This window comes from Podarcis pityusensis (assembly GCF_964106645.2).
Source record: "Podarcis pityusensis genome assembly, chromosome: 6".
Taxonomy (NCBI): Eukaryota; Metazoa; Chordata; class Lepidosauria; order Squamata; family Lacertidae; genus Podarcis; species Podarcis pityusensis.
Window position 1 is genome coordinate 70,521,897 of NC_138030.1, and position 24,970 is coordinate 70,546,866.

The window sequence follows — 24,970 nt, forward strand, 5'->3', positions numbered from 1 at the left end:
CTGCACCCACTGGGTGCCAACCACATTCTGGCACTATCCTTGGGAATGCTGCCTTTTCAACTGTCTCCACCAATACCACCCGCCCCTGTCAAACTGATTTTGATCCAAATGGAGAAAAAGAACAACGAGCTGCGTTTTTAAGACAGCAATGTGCTCCAAGGCAGAATCCAGTCCCCCACCCCCCGTTTGCTCTGGGTCTTCCAGAAGACAAATAAAAATAGGGGAGGTACTGTTGTGATGATTAATTTGTTATTTACGTTGTCTGTTATGGTTTTTTATTAGGTTTTTATTCTTGATGCTCTGTAAAACATGTTCTTAATGTTGTACACCACCCTAGGATTTTTGGATGAAAGGCAGTATATAAATCAAATTAATAAATAACAACAACAGCTGTATAATAATAATAATAATAATAATAATAATTTATTTATTTATACCCTGCCCATCTGGCTGGGTTTCCCCAGCCAGATGGGCAGCTTCCAACTGAATATTAAAAACAATACAGCATCAGACATTAAAAACTTCCCTAAACAGGGCTGCCTTCAGTTGTCTTTTAAAAGTAAAATAGTTGTTTATTGCCTTGACATCTGCTGGGAGGCCATTCCAAGGGCAGGCGCCACTACCGAGAAGGCCCTCTACCTGGTTCCCTGTAACCTCACTTCTCGTAGCGAGGGAACCGCCAGAAGGCCCTTGGCGCTGGACCTCAGTGTCTGGGCTGGATGATAGGGGTGGAGAACGCTCCTTCAGGTATAAAGGACCTTCAGGTATAATGTAAATAAGCTCCTTCTTCACACCTCACACCAATCCTATAGAAGTCAAGGGATGGAGCCAGCAAGGATAATAATGTTGGGAGTGAAGCAGGCAGTGGGGGAGGCATTTCAGACGAGGGCTTATGTCCCATAAAAATCCATGAACAAAAGATCTACAGAGTAAAAAATTTCCTGTAGCTATTGCCTGCGCAGATGGTTACCTGAATAGTGAACAGGCTCTGAATTTATCTATCCTGTTATTTTTCAATCAATGCGGATTCTAATCCCCTTGTCCTAAGATATGTATCAACGTTATTTTTGCATGACCAAGTCACTATTAATTTCGTATTATTTGTCTTTCAGACTGACTCGAGTGAAAGAAATGCACTCTCCAAAAATGAACACCTGTGAGGGGGAGTGAAATTGACATCAAACAAAAATGCATCCAGCTGTTCACAAGAGAGAGGCTATTCTGCATCTTATACTAGGTGTTAGTAGTCAAGGAAGGTGAAATGTAATACATGAATCAGCCCTGAGTGAAGAAACTGAAAACTATACTTACCCACCTAACTCTGCATGAAATCAGGCTGCACATATATTGCGTTTTGTAATTATCTTTGCTTCCATTCTGAATAAAAACAACTTTTAAACTGGCTTTGCCCCTACATCTTTAACAGCAGCAAGAGTGCAGATGGTTAGGTTCAAATGCATTAAATGCACGAGGCATGGGCTTGCATGATAGTTTTCCCTCCCCACTCCCAAGAAGGTGGGGAGACAGGAAGTATCTGCTTCCACTGTGAAGCTAACAACAGTTCCTCGTTACAGCCAAACCTGGGAAACTCTGGTTACTTGAAACTTCAGTTTGAGAACAAGTCGGGATCATAAACATCAACTTGATAGCGGCTAACTTGAAGAAATCACATTTTAAAGTAACAACAAGCAAAAACAGAAGTGTCCAATCTTGAAAAGAGGAGCAGTCTATGAGTGAAGCTCCTGCTGACATGTGTGCGTAATTCTGAATGACAAGTGGCTAGGCTGTGGCCCTGCAGATGTTCCTGGACTACAACTCCCATCATTCCTGTTCACAGCTTGGGCTGATTGCATTTGGGAGTCCGGCAGCAACCTGGAGGGCCACAGGTTAGCCACTCTGCAATAAACCATAGTTTAGCATTCCATTCAAACAGGGTCTTTCCATGCCAAGGCAAGATTCACCTTCTAATATTTTGCCAACATAATTTTATAAGTGTTTACCCCAAACAAATAACAATTTGAGGCTTCCCCAGAAAAAGTTTTGTTGTTTGCTTCTACACAATATTCACCACCACCACCTCTGTCTAAATACAAGAAGTATTAGCAAATTTTTCAAGTTGAGGGCTCTGCTAGTTATCCCTGTTAATGCAAGTTCACCTTTCTATTTCTCACACAGCTTTTAAAAAAAAAAAAAAACTTTCCGAAAAACTGTTGGCAACCTGAAATATAAAAAAACCATTCTTGTACTGTAAATAATTCACTTTTACTATACAAGTTCTTCCTGAGAGGCTGCTCCAGCTGACTTCATTCTGTCTGGTTTCCCTTCGACATCTGATATGAGAAAACACACCTGCTGCAGATGTTATACTTCAGAGGGAACTTTTTACAAATTACCAAGGCATAGGCTCTGAATAATGTTTCCTTCGACATTGTTTTGTCTCTAGTCAACATTAAAAGGTTTTTTAAAAAAGAAACTGTGCAGCACCAAGTGTGTAGCTCCTTCTCTTTTGGCTGCAAAAGTTGTCCTACTAAAATCCAGGAGAGAAAGCAACACTGATAATGATATTTTATGCTCAGTGGCCAATTCTCAATTCAGAAAACTGGAAGAAAAGGAACTGTTCATTTTATGCTAAAAATGGCACTAGATAGGTATATTTCTGAGCCTTCCGAAACTGAATATAATGAGAATGTTTTATACCTGAAAACCAGTCTGACGGAAGCAGACTGATGTTGTTTTTGCCTGCCTCCCTCCCTCTTTTCTTCCTTCTCAAATGGCAACTGGTGTCTGTTGGCCAATCTGTGGGGCTCTGGCTGGAGAAGGCTGTGTTAGCCTGACAGGATGCTTGACTCAACTCCAAGAATCCTTTGCTTCTCTCTTGCAAACTGTTATATGAACTTTGCTTGTCCTTACTAGGTGAAATATTAATAAACGGCACGTGATTTAGAATAAAACCCAGGGTCAGAAGCTAATCAACGTATTTTTTTGGAAATAAAGAAGGTGGGCCAGTGGAGAAGCAGCTATTAAAAAATAAGTTATCAAGAGACGGCAGGGAAGGAAAAATTTATTATCCTTGTATAATGATAGACTGCAACATCAGAACTTCTGAAGAACAAGGCTACAGTAAGGAAATTATGAAATCTGGTACAGTACTTCAAAATTGGCAACGGTACCCGCTAAAATGTGCCTCTTAAAAACAAACAAGCATAATACTGATTACCCTGTAATTAAGATTCAGTCCTGGTTAATAATTCATACTTTGTTTGGCAGTCTAAATCAAACAATTCCAAAAGCCCATGCCAGATTAAGAATGACTGAATATTAGTAATGCTACATTTTGCATTACAAAATAAACCAATCAAAGAGATCTGATAAACAAACCCCACAAAATCCTAATGTCCTATTGTAACTGATATATTGATCTGTTTCCTGTTGTCAGAGTTATCTTTATCAGAAAAAAATTGATTTTCTATATCTATATCTATCTATCTATCCCTCATAAGGTTTCTGAAAATTCACTTGGCCATGAGTTATTCAACTCTAGAATAAAGGAAGATAGGGAAATAGATGTTCAAGTCTGCAGTTCTTTCTGCCTAATGTAAAGAACAGAGGTAGAACTTACAAGAAACCACAAACAGAAGGTAGCCAGTTCAGGGATTTCTAAAGATTGGCAATCCATTCCTTAAGCTGCAGAAGGTGAATCAATTTAGAAAACTGATCTCTTCCCATGAATACATGTATTATTTCTTTTTCCACAGTTGTAAGTTGGGAATGAAGAGAAGGAAAAAATAAGTCCCTTTCATGTTGATAGCTTGAATGAAACTTGAACGCAATTACTGTGACACATTGCAAAACAGTTCCTTCATTTTCTATAGTCTTATATTTGTGCAGATTTGTCTGATAGTCTGCCACCTGATCTCAGAAGGTAATTTCAGAGATAATTTCAGCTGATGGCCATATCCATGTGTGGAAAGTGGTCCTAGTTTAGACCAGACTTAGACACTAAGGTCTCAGGATCTTTAAATCTTCAGGGTCAAGACAAGCACTTTGAACTGAGCCCAGAAAAAAACTGGGAAGCAGGGGATGACGACCACACATCAACAATGGGATAATATGCTTAGGGTGGTCCAGATTAACCTTTCACAAACTCGGCTTCATGGTTTCCCTGCCTGGAATCTGCAAATTGTTTGCAGCCTCTCAGAAGCTGTAGCCCACCTCACCCGCTTACCCAAAAGCCAAACTTCATCCTGGCCATTTCTTTCACAGTTCCTATAAACACGCTTGTGATTATTCCTCTCCCCACCACACACACACACACACACACACATCCTTTTGCACACCAACTTCAAAATCTTTTCCTTATCTGGACCCAATCTGCAAGGCCCCAAAACCAGGAAACTATCAGAAGGTCTCTGGAGAAAGATGTACGCAGAAAGACAAATGACGAGCAAATCCCATCACAGCTACTCAAGTAGTGAGCAGTTGCTCAAACCCCACTACCTACAGAACATTTTCTCCATCGCGCTCTAAAGCACAGGGGGAGGGGAATGCAATTTGAAGCAAGATTGTATAGGAAAGGATACTCACTTCATCTTTCACTTCATATGTATTTACAGTTTAGCCTCTTTGCGTTTTTGCTTAAAGTGATAAACTCTTAATATTTCCCCCCGGAATTGGCTGGAAAAGTTGTAGAGAGCATTTCCCTAATATTCCATACAGGCTCTTATCCCCCCCCCCCCCAATGGTTAGCTGTCAACATTCATATGCAAAACACAGGTGGGTAGTATGCGGCCCTGGAAACCCTCCTGTGTAGCACATAGTTTTTTGCTAGCAACCTAAGAGTCTGGGTTTTGGTTTTAATCGGTTATTGCTGCAGATATGCGCTTTAAAATGCTTTAGCCTAAATGCTAACACTAGAAAACAAGAATGCAGGTAAAACAAGGCTACAACCCAGTCACTAGGAAGCAGAAGTAGGAGGAGTGATGTTGCACTCATGTCCAGCTTTTTGGCTTCCCTTAGGTATCTGGTTGGCCACTGTGAGAACGGGATGCTGCTCTGATTCAGCAGGGCTCTTCCTATGTTCTCAGTTACTTGAGAGAAAGCTCCAGTGCACACAGTGGATGGAACCTATTTCTGAGTAAGCATGAACAAGCTGGCACAGTATGGCTGCAATGACATTTGGTAACAAGCCTGAATGAATACAGCACAACTTGCTTGGGAGCAAACATGCCTAGTAATGTGGTGTAGTGGTTAAGAGCGGTGGACTCGTAATCTGGTGAACCGGGTTCACATCCCCGCTCCTCCACATGCAGCTGCTGGGTGACCTTGGGCCAGTCACACTTCTTTGAAGTCTCTCAGCCTCACTCACCTCACAGAGTGTTTGTTGTGGGGGAGGAAGGGAAAGGAGATTGTCAACCGCTTTGAGACTCCTTAGGGTAGTGATAAAGCGGGATATCAAATCCAAACTTTTCTAGTACTGTGCTGCTAATTCACTGTGATTTCCAAATGCTTTCTCATCGGGACAACTAGATGCGAAAGTAGGTAAGGCTCCTGCGCCATTAATAGTCATGCAGAAAAAGGAAATTCAGCTACTAGGAGTTTAGAAGCCCTGTCCTCTTGTGCATCTAGCCACATTATTTATCAATGAAAAGCTTAAAAGCAACACTGCCACTAACAGTAGTTGGTCATATGCCATGTTCATGAAGCTATACGGAAACGTTATCGAACCAAGCTTTATATGCCTTCACTCTTTGTTTGGACTTACGATATGACTCTGACGTGACTGATAGTGTTTATTCAACCCTCAGATGGACAGGGGCATAGTGTGGGTTACCAGTGTCCGGGGCCATGGAAACAGGGGGGAGGGAAACGGACAAAGTACGTATGCACATTCAACTGCCTATTGGCATCCACGTCACCCAGGAGATCGCAGCCGCAGAGCTAAGAAAAGTTGTTCTGTTGTTTGTAGAGGTCACTTCCTAGTTCGCATGGAGACACTGTTTTCAACAGAGCCCAGCGTTGGAAGTGTGTAGCTGTATGGAGGCAGCACCGGGTGTTTGAAATTTTGCGCCCGGGCCAACCTGTGGGCACTCCCAGGCTACGCCACTGGATGAACATACTCGCTCTGAGAAGTGTATGCACAGTCATCACTGCAACATCAAATCACAAGCTGTATGTACAAAACAATAATCATGGATCAAAGACTATAGACAGATAGCAAATTTCAAAAAGCCACCTCTTTTTTTTAATAATGGAGGTAGTGTGCACATTTCAGCTGCAAGTTATGAGATACTGAACTGCATGGTGTCAACTTAGATGATAGATGTACATATGAAAAAGCCCCTGGATGAGAACTGCATCGTATGTTGCCTCTTTGTGACTCTATAAGGGAGGAGGTCCCCTCCCCCTAATAAATATTGCAGACAAGAGAGCCTGCTTCAGCACTTGCCTACTCCTAGCTTTCTCCATGCTCCTGGTAAAAAATAAATAAATAAACTCCACCTTCCATTGCTACACCTCTGTGATCTCCTGCCATCATGAAACAGTGCTCATTCTGGCAGGAACAGCGTGCTCAGAGAACAGGTAGCAAGTCAGAAGGAGCAATGAAGAGCTGCAGTGAGCATTTAGCAGAAGGCTCGCAGCATGTGTTGCATGCGGAAACCCTACATAGGGTGGCGCTGTGGGTTAAACCACAGAGCCTAGGACTTGCCAATCAGAAGGTCGGCGGTTCGAATCCCCGCAACGGGGTGAGCTCCCGTTGCTCGGTCCCTGCTCTTGCCAACCTAGCAGTTTGAAAGCGCATCAAAATGCAAGTAGATAAATAGGTACCAATCCGGCGGGAAGGTAAACGGCGTTTCCGTGCGCTGCTCTGGTTCGCCAGAAGCGGCTTAGTCATGCTGGCCACATGACCCGGAAGCTGTACGCCGGCTCCCTCGGCCAATAAAGCAAGATGAGCGCTGCAACCCCAGAGTTGGCCACGACTGGCCCTAATGGTCAGTGGTCCCTTTACCTTTACCTAGCAGCATGTGTTGCATGTGGAAACGCTACATAGGACATGGGACAGGAAAGGATAAGCAGGTGTCTGAAGCAGGCTGTCCAGACCCTGATGCCTTTAATGGCTGCAGGCTGTGACTGCACGCTCCCTATTATGACCCTAAGCCAGGGGCTTATCATATGTGCACCTTACTAAGAGGATGACGTGGGAACAAAAAGTAGAAACTGAGCTACTGCACAAGCTAAGCAGTAAGTCAATGATTTTTTAACACCGTCACTCCTCACATAGGACTATGTTATTCACAAGGCAAGGAGATTGCTTCTTTTGTTTTGTTGTAAAGCTCTCAGCTTGCACTGCAGTGGGGTGGGTCCAGTATTGGCAGTGTGATGGAAAACTTTGAGAGCTCCCAAGCCACCAATTAACCCAAGTTTCTGTTAGCTCTTGTTTCGTTTTTTAAATAATGCATTTGTTAAGGTAACCCAAAACAGTACAGTAGGCCAGCAACTTATGTCGGGGTTACGTTCCAGGGATTGCACCTAAAGCCAAAATCATGTACAGTGGTACCTCGGGTTAAGAACTTAATTCGTTCCGGAGGTCCGTACTTAACCTGAAACTGTTCTTAACCTGAAGTACCACTTTAGCTAATGGGGCCTCCTGCTGCCACTGCCTCGCGATTTCTGTTCTCATTCTGAAGCAAAGTTCTTAACCCGAGGTACAATTTCTGGGTTAGCCGACTCTGTAACCTGAGGTACCACTGTGTAGTCAAAACTCACTGGGTTCTCGGGGAGGGGCGTGGATTGCCACATTCATTTTCCCTAATACCTTGCTGCCTTTTAAACCCCCCCCCCCCCATTTTGGGGGGCCAAGTGCCTAAAGCTGAATGTGCACAAGTTAAATGCATGCAAATTGCAGGGGCTTACTGCATTGCCATTTTTTTGGCTGCAGCCATCGCATTCATATATTCAGTTTTAGGACTGTTACTGTCTAAACAACATCCTGCATATAGAAAGTTATAACATAAACAGTATTTTACTATTTTTATAGCAGTGCCAATATTTTTAGCCACTGCCAAAAACGTAAACAGTCATTTACATGACCAAATCCTTCAGTAATTCCCAGGGCTGGCAATATATGCTGCAGAAAGCGTGAGAAACAGATTTTCTTGGTATCTGCTGACAATACAGCCTGCCCCATAGATTTGGGGGTGTTTCCAGATGGAAGCTTAATATTGCAAAGAGTTGGTCAGATATCACAAGCAGGTCAATGGCAAAAGCTTTTTTGTTAACCAATCAGCTTTCCCCCAGAAATGTTAAATCCAGATTAAATAAGGGCAAAGTAGGGGTTGGCATTTTGACGCCAATGATGTTATGCTGATGTTATAGAAAAAAGGTAAGCATGATGAGCTCCCATCCCATAATGAAGACCTATCTGGAAGCATCCATTAATCACAACCATCAGGACAGACACATTTTGATCCATCAGTATCCATGCATGCAGGATACTGACCGACCAGGGAACCCCTCTCTCAGGCAGAGGAGCTTGACGCGCATGCATACATACAAACATGCATACACATGTATGGCTCCCTCTCATGGCAGCTGAACCTGCACCCTACACATGCATCAGCTGGGACTAGCTTGCATGGCCCTTGCATTTACTCATCATCTGAAATCCCTCCCCTTCTGTCACTAGCCTTTGTGGGATAAGACTGCATCCAAATCCTATCATAACCATCATCTGCTGGGCCCATGCACTAGCTGCAGGCAATGAGCCAGTGTGGCATAATGATTAGAGTGTGGGACTATGACTTGGGAGACCAAGATTCAATTCTGCGCTCAGCCATGAAGCTCATTGGGTGACCTTGGGCCAGTCACCATCTCTTAGCCTAACACCGGGTTAGGCTAGTCAAGTATTCAATCTAAAGTTCATTTTGGAAGACTGGCTCGTAGAAAATTAGACATCTAGCTCCTAAGGGGCAGGTACTTAAGTAAAGGTAAAGGGACCCCTGACCATTAGGTCCAGTCGTGACCGACTCTAGGGTTGCAGCGCTCATCTCACTTTATTGGCCGAGGGAGCCAGCGTACAGCCTCTGGGTCATGTGGCCAGCATGACTAAGCCGCTTCTGGCGAACCACGGCAGCACACGGAAACGCTGTTTACCTTCCCGCCAGAGCGGTCCCTATTTATCTACTTGCACTTTGACGTGCTTTCGAACTGCTAGGTTGGCAGGAGCAGGGACCGAGCAACCGGAGCTCACCCCATTGCGGGGATTCGAACCGCCAACCTTCTGATCGGCAAGTCCTAGGCTCTATGGTTTAATCCACAGCGCCACCCGTGTCCCTAAGGGGCAGGTACTTATTTGGGCTGAAATGCTTATGCTTATGGAATGATTGCCAGAGGTCTCCGCTAAAATTATTGCTCCCATAATTTTTTATTTTTCTGGTTGAAAGGACATTCAATCATTTGAAGTGCTCCTCTCCAGATCCATCTTTAACTACCTCAATGAGAACTGGGCCTTAAAGAGCAGACACATCTGACGAAGAATAAATTCAGACCAGCGAAACATAAAACAAAAGGAGTCAGCCTTGCAAATCTCAACAAAGCAAATTGCTCTCCAGCTCTTCCGTGGAAAGACTACCTCGCACGCCAAGGGATTTGTTTACAGAGAGCTGCCCCAAGAGACTCTGCTGTATTAAATTAAAAGAATTGGCTGCTTGGCAGAGCCTGTTGATTTTCTAAGCAGAAAATGAGCAAAAGCCCAGGGCAAATCAAACTGCATCCAGGAAGATCACCTTGATTTCTCATGCCTGTAAGTCAAACCTAACTAAGTAGTCCTATCCATCACAAGTAACAACAAATGCCTCTTTGCTCCTGGTTGCCTTCAGGGAAAGAGAAAGATTATTACTAAAGATGAACTAGAGGGAAGCGGATTGAAGCTAAGTTTTGGCAACCTGACCTCTCAATGCAGCACTTGCCTGTGAATTGAGCAAAAGAGGGTGGGTGGGAGAGAGGTTTTCCAGTCAGCTGCCTCCCTGCCCCCTCCTCTCTTTCCCTCTCTCTCACACACATGTACAAACAAGCAACCCTTCTCCAAACCTCTCCTTCCTCTCCCCATAACAGTCATCTTGGGTGCCCTTTTGCTTCCTTCCCAAAACCAGGCTGCACAAATGGGAAAGCAAGTGCTTTTCTGTCATGCTTCATGAACGCAGGAACTTTAAATAGCCCCAGATCACCAGTAAAAAAGTAAAAAAAAGATTGGTTTAAAACAAGGGTTTTGTTTCTTTCTTGAAAGAAAGACGGGTATCTGCAGGCAGCTAAGTCTTTGCAGGCAGCTCCCTCCTAGAATGCAGCCAAATCTGCTTGGAACCCAAATGGTTCCTTCTCTAAAAATAACACACATGAACTGTGCCCTTCCAGGGAGGATGGAAGGAAAGGCACAACTTCACCCTCATTATGTCTCGTACCATGAACATCTCACACATGGACAGGGATGTGCAGCCTCCCTACACGGGTTGCATGTTGTCCTTATACCCTGATAGGCCCATCCTCATCAGACTGGGCAAGAAAGGGCAATTTTTTGCTCCTAGGTAGGTAGGAAGTCCAAAGATAAAAATATTTTTTAATTAAAAAAATTAATGTGTTTTAGAACTGCTTGCTCTAGGGAGCATCAACGTTCAGAAATCAGGGGACAATCATTATGCTCCATTGCAGTGACTGGGATAGATCTGCTAATATAATGGTTCACAGGATCAATGTAAGCAAGTTCTTGCCAGAGTGGTAGATGTTGAGCGGGGGGGGGGGGGGGGCTTTTTGATCTTGGTTGTGGAGCTGGAATCCACACACACAAGTCTGTCCCCAGTTCCAACAGGAATAATATTAATTCTGGGAGCTGCTGCTCTGCAGAGCTGGCATGTCCTTGCAGACTATCCAGGAGAGCTGGCAAACTGTGGAGAAGAATGCTGTGGTTAGGGCAACCAGAGACATCTCTGGTTAAAAGAGATGCTTCCTCCCTAAGTCTGCTCTCAGCAAACCCAAACAAACTTGCCAGTTCATCATTAATCAATCAACTGCTTCCCAACTCAGGCCAGCCCATCTGGTGCTAGAAATAAAACAGAATTAATATTTTTTTAAAAAAAAATGCAAAAAAAGATCCCTGTTTCCTTCTGGTTTAACGAGGGAAAAGGTCCACCGAAAAAGCTAGAGTCTCCTTGCAGATGAGCGGACCTGGTAACTCCCAGGGACAGCTGGGGGAAACCTGGGAGTCCCGGCATCCTGTTCCTTCCAGGAATGGGAAACGCGCCAACCGCCTTCCCCCACGAGCGCTTTAAAACATCAAGTCCAGAAACAGCCTCGCCGGGCAGGGAGAACGGAGATCTTCCAACAAACGAGCATCTCGCTGTTGACCATTGTCAACTCATTCGTGCCAACTTGAATAAAATAAAGCCCCGCCCCGCACAATCGTCTCAAGTCAGGGCGCACGCACACCGTGTGAATGGCCATGTCAATGGCCATCAACTTTTGGGGGGAGGGCCCTCAAAATATTTCATTGGGGGAACTTGGTTCCTCTGTGTGTGTCCCCCAGCATCATAAGCAGGCACCCCCCACCCCCTCGTCGCTGCAACAGCCGGGACCCGCCGCTCGGCCACCGCGTTGACAAGCGGCGCGGCGCGCTCCGCGGCTCCTCCATCCCGCGCTCTCGCCTCCCCGCCCGCTCCCCCCTGTCTGAAACTCACGTTTTCGCGGTGGGAGAGATGCTTCCACTCCTTGTCCTTTGAGCTCCTAAAGGCATTTGTATGCATTTGTCCGGGCAGCGAAGTTCTAACCGAAAACAGAAGGCGGCTGTCTTCTTCTTCTTCTTCTCCTCGGGGCGCCCCCTCTCCTCCTCAAGCGCTTCCTCACAGCCAGGGGCTTCAGGTACTGTCCATGAAACGCCGACGCCGCTCCTCGGCTCCGCTCCGCCCAGAGAGGAGCTGCTGCTGCTGCTGCTGCTTGCGCGAAGGTCGCCCTAGCGGGTCTCGCTCCGCATGGCGGGGAAGCGCCAGCTCGGCAAAGGCGCGAGAGGGGGCGCCTCGCGCGTGCCTCGCCGGCGGCCGCCCGGGCGCTGTTGTTTGGGTGTCGCGTGGTGGTTGGCGTGAGGGGCTTCGGCGGGGTGGGTTTTTGCACGAGGTCTTGGCCAACGGAAGGGGGGAACAGCTGCAGCAAAGGTCCAGACTGGCAAAAAAGGGGGGGGAGCTCTGCAACGCGCAGGCAAAAAAAAACCAAACTTTTTAAATTGCTCTCTCTGCAGCTTCTAATGGCAACAGCGCAGGCATCCGGAGCTGAAAAGGAGACTCTGCCTCTGGCTGCGGAGCAGAGCAGAGCGAGCAGCCAACCCCAAAGCAAAGCGAATCCTCCCCACCGCGGCTCGGTGTTAAATTTCACCGCTCACTGACTGGCGATTACATCATCAAACGCATCTCTCTTTTCTTCCCCCGGCCTCCCGGCAGCCGCCAAGCAGAGGAGGCAGAGCGGAGAGACAAGAGCCTGACTCGGGATGGCTTGGGTGGGCGGCCCGACGCCGCCGCGGAGGGGAGCCCGGGAGCTGCTGCTGCTGCTTGCTTTGGGCTCCCCCATTGCAGCGCCCGAAGAGGGTTGGATGCGCGCTCTCGCACGGCGGCGGTTTTGTGTCCCGCTTTGGAGGGAAAGCGCTTTTGCAAGCGAAGCAGCCCGGGCCTGCTGCTGCCTTGATATGACTCGCGCCCCCTTTTTAAGGCTGCAATTCCCCAAAGCTCTTTTTCACCGAGTTCAGTCAGTGGGTCTTAACTGCTAAGGAATCCAGTGCCGGATTTACCTATAAGCTAAACAAGCTTTAACTTAGGGCCCCACTCTTTTGGGGGCCCCAAAAAAATTTAAAGGAAAAAAACAGTGGGTGTACGTTTCCAAAATATAAGATGAAAAACAAATAAAATAAAACCTACATATAGCAACATGTGCAAATGGCTTTAAATACCTATTAGGTCCATAAATCACCATATGGCATATATTCAACACAAAAAACAGTGACAATTTGTTGTTGACAAAGGACAGCTGGACATATGAAGAGCCCCATTACCTTCAGTAGCTTAGGGCCTCATCAAACCTAACTCCGGCCCTGAATATGCATAACCATGGTTGCACTTTTATTGCCCGGGTGCAATTACCATTAATTAGTTCTCTTTCTAGCCTCCCATTTTGTATCTTACATTTGTTTGTTTTTTACTGAAAGGGGCTTTTTAAAGGCCACCCTCTTTAAGGAAAAATGTCCATTTGAGGGCTCTCCTCACAGCACTGTGTGTCAACACAGGGTTTTTTCCCCCCTCTCAGCTTGGGTGGTGGAGGTAAATATGCAGATAAACCATCCATATTTCAAGTCAGACTCAGCATGTTAAGATTTTACATCTCTAAACGATAAAGATGAAAATTATACTGTACTGTATTCACTTTCAATGTATACAAGGGGTACTTCTACCTTAGAGTGTGGTGTTTGTTTTAGTTGCAGGGGGGAAAATGTCACAGTATAATAAAGGTGTCAGCAAATCTGACAAGAATTTGCATTGCAGCTGTTGGATCTCCAGCAGAGAGGGAGATGAGAAGATGGTTCTTCTCGATGTGTTTTGAATCAGAGATTTTAAAAGGTTCAGTGCACTCACTGCAACACCTCCGAAACGTTCCGATTCACACAAAAGTGGGATGGTTAAAAAGATGAGCTATATACTGTGTTGTAAAATTTATCATTAAATGTTGTAGAAGAAACTTCTTGGATTTCTGGGTCATCTGCAATGAATAAACGAAATATTGTGAAGGAACTCGCAATAAGGTGCAACATTTTTGTTTCAATTGTTTTTACCCCACCCTGAAGCTGAAAAGGCCCCAAGAGTGGTCTATTTACAGTGCTTGCCTTCAGATTTATGATCTAAAAGCAGGGCACAAAAGGAAAGAGGGAAGAGCAAGAAAGAGGAAAACCTGTAAACTGGGGCATCGGTTTTAAAGTTATATAGTTCTTATAATGACCAGCTTGAACTGAAGTCATTTAGGGATAGAAAGAACCACATAGAAGAGGTATTCCCACAGTGCTAATGAAATATCCCTGCTTTCTACCACTCCTCTCCTGAGAAATTCAAAGCAGCCTTTACAAATTCAACCACCTTTTGAAGAAGACAGTGCTAGAAATTAATGATAGCTCTGTACCAATCTTTTTACTTCCAAATCTAGAGGTTTGAGCAAGCACTGCAGAGATGGATAAGCAAGCACATAGGGATTGGTGATACTGATAATGCTCTGGGACTAATGATAATGTTCAGATCAAGTATCTGCTGGCCGAATCCAAAAATGGCTCCCATACAAGTAGCGCTTGGCATCATTATGTCCACTCTGGTGATTACAATCCCATTTCAGCACCCTAGTAGCCTAGTAGTGGCCTAATACACTCCCAGGGTCCTCTGGCCCTTATCAGTGGCCAGGACATGCAGTCTTAAGCCTAGGGAACCAACTTTATGTTCTGATTAATTTAGAAGCCTAACTTGTACAATATGCAAACTAGGCCTTTTTTCAGTGTTGTAAAAAAAGGAGTCTGAAGGTCATATTGCTTAATTCTTATTTGAACCCACATATATAGTTGTTCAGGAGGCAGGTGGCGCTGTGATCTAAACCACTGAGCCTTGGGCTTGCCGATCGGAAGGTTGGCGGTTCCAATTCCCATGACGGGGTGAGCTCCCATTGCTTGGTCAAAGCTCCTGCCAACCTAGCAGTTCGAAAACACACCAGTGCAAGTAAATAAATAGGTACCGCTCCGGCAGGAAGGTAAATGCGCTGCTCTGGTTTCTCCAGAAGCGGCTTAGTCATGCTGGCCACATGACCCGGAAGGACTGCCTGCGGACAAACGTTGCCTCCCTCGACCAGTAAAGCGAGATGAGGACCGTAACCCTAGAGTCGTTCGCAACTGGACTTAACTGTCAGGGGTCCTTTACCTTTTTATAGACTTGTTGAAAGCAAATAGTTAATTTTTTGAAACTCATGGAGCATTTTTTCCTGTCTAGTGTTGCCCATTTGTATAAAATTACCAGAAAGGTTTTTAGAGGGGCAAAAAGTTCCTGAAAGTAGTGAATTGCCTTTTCTTTTTGTTACCTATTAAAATATTCTCAGAAGTCCAAAAATAAAACTAGAGTTGAAAAATAGTCACAGAAGCGAACTTCACAGAATTGGCACTTTGGGGTGAAGCTTGATGGTCTCTGTGAAAGTTTCCCAGATTTAACCCCCTTTTTTTTGACAGGTAATCATTTTGTTGCCTCTTTAAAAGCTGTAGAACTGGAGATTCAGTCGCTCTCAACGTAATTCAGAGCCAATTTTCTGGTATGCCAAGAAGTGGACTGACATTATTGCAAGGGTAATTTTGGTTTGAGCATTTCGCCATAAAACTATATCACATGTCAACATAGCATCATTCAAGATACTTTCAGAAGTTTTTCACTGGCATTCAGACCAACAAATTACAATCATGACTACCTCACTTCAAGCAAACCAAGGCCTCTTCAAATTGCTCATGTAACACACTAAAAGAATCATATGGACAGGCTCCTACTATACCGTTCAGCCTTTCCTAAAATTAGAAAATGTATATCCAACCTATTCATTGTGACCCATTGGTACTTGGCACAGCCTCTGCTTTGATAGTTTTTAGATTTTTGAAAACGGTTTATTTGCAAAACGTATTGTCCCACCAACACGAAGAAAACAAAATACCATAGCAGTGAGCAGCGTAAGATCAACAACAAGTTTACATTCATAAAACAAGTACAAAATGCATCACAGATCAGTAGATTAGACATCAACGTAGCTAGGTCACCCCTTGGGGAAAGTCTGGGTTGTCAATGTCCACACAGGTCCATATTTCCCTCAAAGCTAAACATGCCATGTTCCTTCCACCTTGCTTGCATTCGCAACGCTTTCAGACATTCATGAAGATAATGACCAAGGGATGAATGCTGTAAGAATGCTTTACCACTAGAAATTCAAAGAGAAACATACACCCCATCCATTCCCAAACATCTGCCAGCCCCTTACCATATTCACATGGGTTTGAACATACCCTGATACTGCCAGCATTAAAGGACAAGAAATAACACTGCTCTTGCTTCCAAGTTTTGCTAATCTGAAAGGGATCCCTTTTCCTTCAAGGAACTGCAGGGGCAGATTTAGGGGAGCGCAACCAGTTCGTTCGCACTGGGTGCGGAGTCTCAGGGGTGACGCAACTATGATGTAGAATGGAAGACAAAAGGCGAGGGACAGGGACGACCAACTTTTGGCCTTGCACAGGGTGTTGCTGAAATTTGAGATCCCAAGGGAACTGGAAGGAGCAATATAGGTACTTAAAATCTCTATAGCCGGAGCAGGGAACCTGTGGCCTTTTGGATGTTGTCAGGCTATAACTCCATTATCCCTAACCGTTGGCCATGTTGATTTGTGGGTGAACATATCAGACGACACAGCGATACTTCAAACAGCTCTTGTTTATTCACAGGCCAGAACAGAACTGAACTGAAGGGTTCAGTCAGCCTGCTTATATAGAGCTCCACTACAACGCAACTGTAACAACTTTCTGTAACTATCCAATCACTGAACGTCACTTTCAGTCCCTTATTTGCATATGCGGATGTTATGGTTCCAAAGGGTTGCTCGTGAACAAGCAGGCAAATATCTCCCTGGCTGGCTGCGAAAGTAAACTTTATCTGTCCGGAGCACCACTCGCCCGTGGCTGACTCAATCGCTGGCAGAATCCGTGAGTGGGCGGTTCTTGAACTTCCTCCAACAAAGAAGCTCCTTTACGCCCAGTCTGCGCCGTGCCTCTCTGCGCGAATGCCTTCTGCGCAGAGAGGGCGTGGGCAGTGGAGGACCCCTTCCCTCCTCGCTTCTCCCGGGCAAGGAGTCCTGGGACCGCCTCGCCATTTCCGACGTCTGCGCCTCCTCTCCACTGGACCTGCATTTATCCTCTTCCCCAGAAGAGGAGCTACTTCTCCCGATCCCTGGAGGCTCTCTATAATGCATCTGGCTTTTGCTCTCTCCCTCCGGCACTGATGGCAGTTCCCTGACAGTGGACCTGAGTGAAAACTATCTACGGTATCCCCCTGCTGGCCCAGGGTGAGAACTTCAGTACATAACAGGCCATATGGGCAGGGGCTGATGGGAATTGGAGTCTTGAAGGCCACAAGTTACGTATCCATCCCTGCTCTACAGATACTTAGTATCTCTATGTGCTCACTTCCCAGGACTGGCCCCCAAATTTATTTATTTTTTGCAGGTTTCACCTTTCTGCATTTTAAACCAGTGTTTTAATATTTTTTATTTTACCCTTATTCCTTTTTTAGTTTTCAGTGTACCAGCACCGGCAGCATTTTCTGCTCTCCATAAATAGAACATTCTGTTTGTAAGTTGCTGATCTCGATCAGCGATGCTGCACTCAGCCAAGAAACAGAGACAAGAGGCCTAAAAATGTGGGCTTCTTTATTTAGTGTGATTCCAAAGGACTGGCAGCTTCTATTCTTTCTGGGCTATGCCAGCAAAGCTTGGCGCTAAAATGTAGAGAAGAATTTAAAAGATGATGGAATGGAGGTTTTTTACTGAATACAATTAGGGTACGATCTAAGAACCTTCCTTCTGGAAAATGTTCGAAGAACAGATGTAATTTGGGAGTAACACTGTGCCAAAAGAAACACAATACTCTTCTCTCCCTTTCTGCTGCTTTAACTTCAATTGGTTTTTCCTGTGCTTCTATCTTTACTGTGAAGCTCTGTATAATTCTGTCTCAGAGGCTTCATCCAAGCTGTCCCCTGAAACATGCACAGGAAAAAGTTAAACAATACAAGCGAGGGCCCTGTGTACATTATAAAAGGAGTAGTGACAAAAAGATTGCCAAATCCACAGACATTATATTCATAACAAACCCTTATTAATACAATACTCCCACTGACTTCAGCATATTTTCCTGCATGAGGGATTTTATGTGCATGGTGAACATTAAAAAATGTCCTCTGCATGCAACGCAGTTATTTTTCCCACTGTGAAATATTTCTACCACATACATACTAAATTCTTTATCTATATAAACAGAACCTCCGATACTAATAACGTTACAGGAGTTATGAGAACAGCTATTTCTCAAAGCAGTTGAAACACAGGAAGAAAAAGGGGGGGGGAGGATTTGGTGCACCCAAGTTTAATCCCCACTAATTTTTATGGGCGAGAATTAAATACATCCTGAAGGTTGCAATCATAAATACACTTTTTGGTTTGACATGCTTCCTGCTGAGTAGGCATAGGATTGAGCTGTACATCTCCTTGAAATCAGTATGGTTTAAAAGTGCTTAGCATGGCAGGTCATGATTTAGGGCAAGGTCTACTAGGAAGACCTCCTCTACGCACCCTAGTTATATGCAACAGCAGCAGTGAAACAATGAGGATGTAAAAAACAGCTGAGGAAGCCCCATGAAGCCCTTGCTGGTGGACATTACTGAGTCAGCATGCTGTAAAAACACAAGTACTTACAGGATTTAGTTTAGGTGTGCATCTGCACTGTGCTAGTTTTAAGCACACCCTGATTTGCAGTGACTATCAGCAGTGCTTTTTTTTCTAAAACAAAAAAAATGTTTAGGGGTACTCTCATTTTGACTCAAGAAAATCACCATTTTATAGTTCAAATCAGGGGGAAATAAATACAGTAAATGGACAAAAGTACAAAGAACATGCACAACACCGTTATCCCATCTTTTGTTTTTACAGAGCCATCATTAACTTTACACTTCTTTGCTGGCTGTGATGATGAAAAACAGTAATTTTCCTACTCATACTGAAATACTTGCCCCTCAATGAGGCCAAACTTTCATCAGTAAAACTCCACACATCCACATTCCACACTGCTTCACATATTAAATGCTCACTTCCGTCTGAGACTCAGGAAACACCGGGAAAGGAAATGAAGCCGCCATCAGGGGTGGTAACAACAAAACTGACCAATCACCATGCTAGATTTCAACTCCTACTTCACGCATTAAACGCTCGCTTCCGTCTGAGACTCAGGAAACACTGGGAAAGGAAATGAAGCTGCCTTTGGGGGTGGTAACAACAAAACTGACCAATCACTGCGCTAGATTTCAACTCCTACTTTATACATTAAACGCTCACTTCTGTCTGAAACTCAGGAAACACCATGACAGTAAATGAGGCTGCCATCGGGGTTAGCAACGGAACTGACGATTCACCGTGCTAGAGAATAAACTATTTTTAAAAAATAGTTTCTTCTCCCATTAGATTCACAAAATGTTTAGGGTTATATATACCCCTGTGTCCCCCCAGAAAAAAGCACAGAAAAAATGCGTCTAGGGGCCCCACAACTAGGGCAGCCATTCAACAGTTCCGGGCACTACCACTTACCTTGCTAGCTGCCACTGAAAGCATGGTAGCACCCAGAAGTTCCATTGTGGCTTGCCCTGGCAAAATTTGCAGTGGATGTTCCCATAGAAAAGAGCCACAACCAAGTCAGAAATTCAATAAGGGACTATTATTGCCCATTTCCACATACCGGAATTTAAGATATGCCTCTACGAGCATCCTGCATCTCGTATATTTTAGTTTCATTTGTTTGGTTGATTTCCTTTCCGCCCCCAGTGTCATTGTGCCATTCTTAGTACTTCTTTATGAGAAATGATCCCTTTTCTTGGGATTGCAATTTTTTCTTTCAGTGGAAAAGAAAGAATGCTGAATTTGCATATACATATATCATATATTTTCGAAGAGTTGTGGAAACACGAGCCATCTACCTGGGATTGCAAAGCAGACAAGGCAGTACCAATATTCTCTTCAAATGAACAAACAAGCAGCATTGTAAGTAATTAGATTTTTAAGGTGCAATGGTTCATGGAAAAGTATTATCACTGAGATGAGAAACTACAGTAGGAAATTATAGCCAGAATCATTGCAAGTTCCTAAAATAAGGCAAAAATATAATGCGCCTTTGGGAATGGAATGGTAGAGCCCATCAGTCCAAGAAGCATGTAATAAATATTTGACTTCTATATAGACATGTATGGGGTTTTTTTTGCTGTAGTTCCTGTGTCTGGCAGAAGAATCCTAAGGAAACTGAAGCTACTTCAAAAAAAGTATTTCCTCTGAATACCACAATATACAGGGCTAGGCCATATACCAAGATTTATGGAATGTAACGCAGCACAATATTTATTTTAAGTTATGTAAGGGAAAGCCAGAAATTATATTTGATTGCTTTGGTTAAAGAAAATATTACCAGTCTATCAAATATGGATTGAGGAAATCCAAGAAATGGAAAGCTTTACACCATGTCTTTTATGACAACTCGCTAAGCTTATATGGGTTCCTAAAATATTTCACGTACTTATTGCTTTGTGGAAATAAGAAAACTGCAACAAAGTGGTCTGCACATTCAGAATAATCTGGCTGGACACCTTTAGTGGGACTGTACCATGTCAGACTGCTGTTTAATGGATCTGAATGTTTTCACTTTTACAAAAAAAAACACCCTGTGTATTGGGGGTTGAATTGAGCCAACTGCAAAAGAAAACGATTAGCAAACCTTAGCTGGAGGAAGATAATGTTCTCCCTACAGTCAAGGAAGTGCCATTGGGACAGATTTATTTTATCGTTTATTTATGAAAGTATTTCTATACTATAAGGGCAGTGTACAAACCCTCCCCAATAAAAATATAATTTTAAAAGTGACTGGCTAATTAAACAGTTGCAAAGGCCTATTGGCATTAAAAAAAACAACCCTATCAACTTCCCTTTGGCCTCTTTCAGCTAAATTTTTATATACATCACACTTTATCTCTCCCCCCACCCAACCCAAACTTCGCAGAACTTCCACTTCATCCTGTCATGGCAGCTGTTCCAGTGTTCCTTACACTGCCACGGTTGAGACTTCCTCTGGGGTGCATAAACAAAACACAGGAAACCAATACATCAGGGAGAGTGCTTGAGCTAGACCAATTCTCTTTGGTTTGCTAGTTATGAACTGCAGGATGGATGTTTTGCAAGAGGACATTTAGCCACAGAATCCATCATTTGATTCTGCTGTAGTGCAGCCCTAACATGACTGCACTGTATCAGTTAGACCAGCTCTGATGGATTACATTAGCTCGTATTAGTATTAGTATTTCATAGAATGAAGGGAAAGGCAGTGCTTTCAAACAGTTGCATTTCCTATTATTCCTAAATCCAGAAAGGTTGCAAGTTAGGGTGACTGCATATCCTACTTTACAAAGGACAGTTCTCAGTTTGAAATAGCTGTTTTATTTAAAAGGCTGTCTGGTCCAAGTCCAATAAGATGGAGAACCATCAGAAGAGGAGAGCAGAGGATGTGGTGTTGCCTAGCAACAGTGACCATCTATAGAGCAGACTGAGCAGTCACAGTCTTCCCAACAATGGTGCAGACATACTGTATTTCTATTTAATTTATAGTGGTTATTTCTAGATTCCCATCTTTAAAGATCAGCTAAAATGTACAAATTGGTCTCATATTTTGTCCTATTTTTTGCACTCCTAACTCCTTTCTGGAGTGCTAGGTTTAATGCTGCAAATGATCACTGATTTTATCAGCCTTCTTAGCTTTCTGCCTTACCGTTTTTTAAGCAGACTTTTGCACCATTATCAGTTCAGATGAAAAACAATCAGTAGATATTTTAACACTTAATGCATTGACAGCCATAGCTACTTCTGTTGGTGTTGACTTGTTAACATGCTTACAGAAGCTGAACAGAATACCAGATCCCAGTGGAAGAAGTCCACTTTGCTCTCTATATAATTGCACCGTGGCTCTTGAATTTAGGGAAATAAGAAAACTATGTTTATTACAGCAGCACATCCTTCATAGGAAATATCCTAGTTCTATCTAACTAAGGAGAAGATACAAAGAGCCATCTTTCATCTCAGCACGAGGCACACACAAAGATGTCTCTTCTCCCCAGGTAAGAGGAAGAAGGAAGTAGGAAATGAGGTCAGATAACTTGAAAGTTATCCGTCTAATACTGAAAGAAGACCAATAGCTTGGCAAAAGAAGCAGCATCTAGGAAGGCTGGTGGTTCCTCACTAGCTATGCTTCCCTTGCAGCTATAGCAGCCTACAGCTGCATCTCAAGACTTCCAACAACTTCTCCCTCTGATCTGCCTATAGTGCCCACCCAGGCCTCTGTGTGTATGGTTATTATTTAGGGATCAAGTGGCATGTGGGTGTGGCTCTAATTTAGAGATCAAGTGAGCCTTGGCTTCAATTTGGAGACCAGCCAGCACTTGGGGGAACATACTGTAAGTGGTTGCAGTAAGGCAAAAAGCTGTTGCCTCAATTAAGCTCCAACCATTCAACCGATCACCTAGTTGCCCGATAACTTGCATGGCCAACCCGCCTGGGCAGTAGAACATCTTGAAAACCCAAATATAGAAGTCGTCTATAGGCCTGAACTTGAGGTGGCATATAGCTCGCAAGAAAAAGGCCAAGCCACAAATAACTATGCAGTCTTGCAATGTTGTAAGATGAGCAGCTACAAAAAACGAAGGAATGTAGACAGGGAGCGAAATTGGAAAGCGTAGGGGGGAGATGGGTAAGTAAACCGTGAGGTGGAATGAAGGCTTTCTGCCACAAGGCTTCTCAGGCTGAGAAAGAAGAAGCGCTGTGTTTCAGGAAGCCAGAATGTGCTGCCCTCAAAACGCATTCAGAAAGCGGCTCCTGAAGGAGAAGAAGTCCATGACAAAGCTACAAGCAAAATCTTTGCTGGAAGACTGAGGCGCCCTTAATGCAAACCATCCCATGGAAGCAGCTCTGCGCTTGAGTAGGAAACCTGTCAGATCTCATTTGAGAGATGACATAGTATGTGCCTTACGAGGAACCATGAGAAACCTAGGCAAACACCCAACAAGTTACGCAGAAGAAGAAGAAAGAAGTCGGTCAAGGGTATTTGCCAGATGATAAACTGATGAATCTTGATGAGGCAGGAGAGCAAGGATTTATCTAGCCAATTCATGTCCCAATCACATTTCAGTCCTTCCATAGAAATACCCATTGAATTTTTCGGAGGCAACAGCATGATATCAAGTTAACATCTAATGGAGAGGGAATGCAGCTGGCAAAACACCAACACCACTGAAATATAGATTTCTAGGAAGAACTGAATAATCAGCCTATTAGATTTATATCCTGCCTTCTCTTCAGTGAACCCAAGGTATTGTTCTTCCCTATTATTCTTACAACAAACATTGTGTGGTTATGTTAGACTTAGGGCTCATCCACACAGAGAGTTGAAAGGGACACGGCTTCTCCATATACCAAAGTCTCTCATGAAACATTTAACTCATTCAAAACAAGTCATTTATTATCTTTTCTACCCCCAGTTTGGTGTGAACTTACCTCACATACACTGCCAAGTTTCAAATTAGTGTGCTAAACCATTTCCCAGCTATAAGCCATGGAGGCTACTCCCCGGTTTTTCATTTATAATGCCAACTCATCCTTAAGATGACTGTGACTCCATTATATGCCACTGTAGATTTTCCATCCAAAAAAATATTACTATAAAGAAACAAGTTTGCAGATTCTGTTCAAAGAGCATACATGGTAATAATTCAAGGAACATATATGAGAATGCACCTAGGAGCTCTGGCTATTCTTTGCAAACCTGCTGAGGGTTCTTCAATCAGATCAGCAATGGCAGGCCAGCTACTCTGAAAGACATCCTGACCAGCATTCAATATCTCTTCCTTCTCTTACGGAGCCAGCAAAGAGCGCTGGGGACAGTGGTAAAGTCTAACAGACCTGGTTAAAAGGTAAAGGTAAAGGTACCCCTGCCCGTACGGGCCAGTCGTGACCGACTCTGGGGTTGCGTGCCCATCTCGCTTAAGAGGCCGGGGGTCAGCACTGTCCGAAGACACTTCCGGGTCACATGGCCAGCGTGACAAAGCTGCTCTGGCGAGCCTGCACCAGCGCAGCACACGGAAACGCCGTTTACCTTCCCGCTATAAAGCGGTACCTATTTATCTACTTGCACTTAATGGTGCTTTCAAACTGCTAGGTGGGCAGGAGCTGGGACCGAACGACGGGAGCTCACCCCGCCGCGGGGATTCGAACCGCCGACCATACGATCGGCAAGTCCTAGGCGCTGAGGTTTTACCCACAGCGCCACCCGCGTCCCAACAGACCTGGTTAGTGTCTCACAAATCGCCTACAGCACAAAGATTACTGTCAAGATACCTCGCAAGGTTCCTGAGGAGACACATGGATGGAGGCAAGTTTGGGAACCACAACTAATTGACGTGACAGCCCTTTTTACGACAAGGCTGGGTACCACAAATGAAGGCATCCATCGTGTAACCACATTTGCTCGCTCAAATGGCAGCTCACTATGAGGGGCGCTCGTGGTTATCACATTGGAGCTGGTTATGAAGAGGGGTACTATGAAAAGATAATTAAGGAACTAAAGCGGTGCACATGTTTTTAAAAAAGAATTAAAAAAAAAAATTTAAGCCCGTGTTTCTCTGTGCCTTAGTCTCACCATTCAGGACAATTAGGCCTGATTACAGTTGCTAGTAATGCAAATAATAATAATAATAATAACCCACATCACAACTGCAATGAGTAAATACAGCAAACATTCTGTTTTTATGGATGTCATGTTTTATTTTTAAGTTGCCTTTCCATGTGTTTCCCATTATCAATTAATTGCTTTTGGGATTTTTCTGGGACAAAGGTCCTCCCCTCCCCCCCTCTTTTAAGCATAATACCAGACAGACAATTGGAAGTTTGTGAATAATAATAATCATCTCAAATCCTAGACTTCCTAGGCAGCCCTTTTAATAAAAAGTCTGAAAAGCCAAGACATTTCTAAGGGCAGAAATACACATTCCCCTTCCACTCCACTCTGTGTCCTCAGTGACAGTACAGGCATTTAAAAAAG

The 24,970-nt window shown here is 44.0% G+C and overlaps 1 protein-coding gene across 1 annotated transcript in view; it reads right to left on the reverse strand.

Moving 5' to 3' along the window:
- The window catches only part of COL24A1 (collagen type XXIV alpha 1 chain), a 331,774-nt gene that overhangs the window by 150,869 nt on the left and 155,935 nt on the right, over positions 1-24,970 (reverse strand). The window contains exon 2 of the mRNA XM_081008493.1: positions 11,724-11,829. Coding sequence (XP_080864619.1) covers positions 11,724-11,779 — 56 coding nt within the window. The 5' untranslated portion in view covers positions 11,780-11,829. The remainder of the gene's footprint in view (positions 1-11,723; positions 11,830-24,970) is intronic.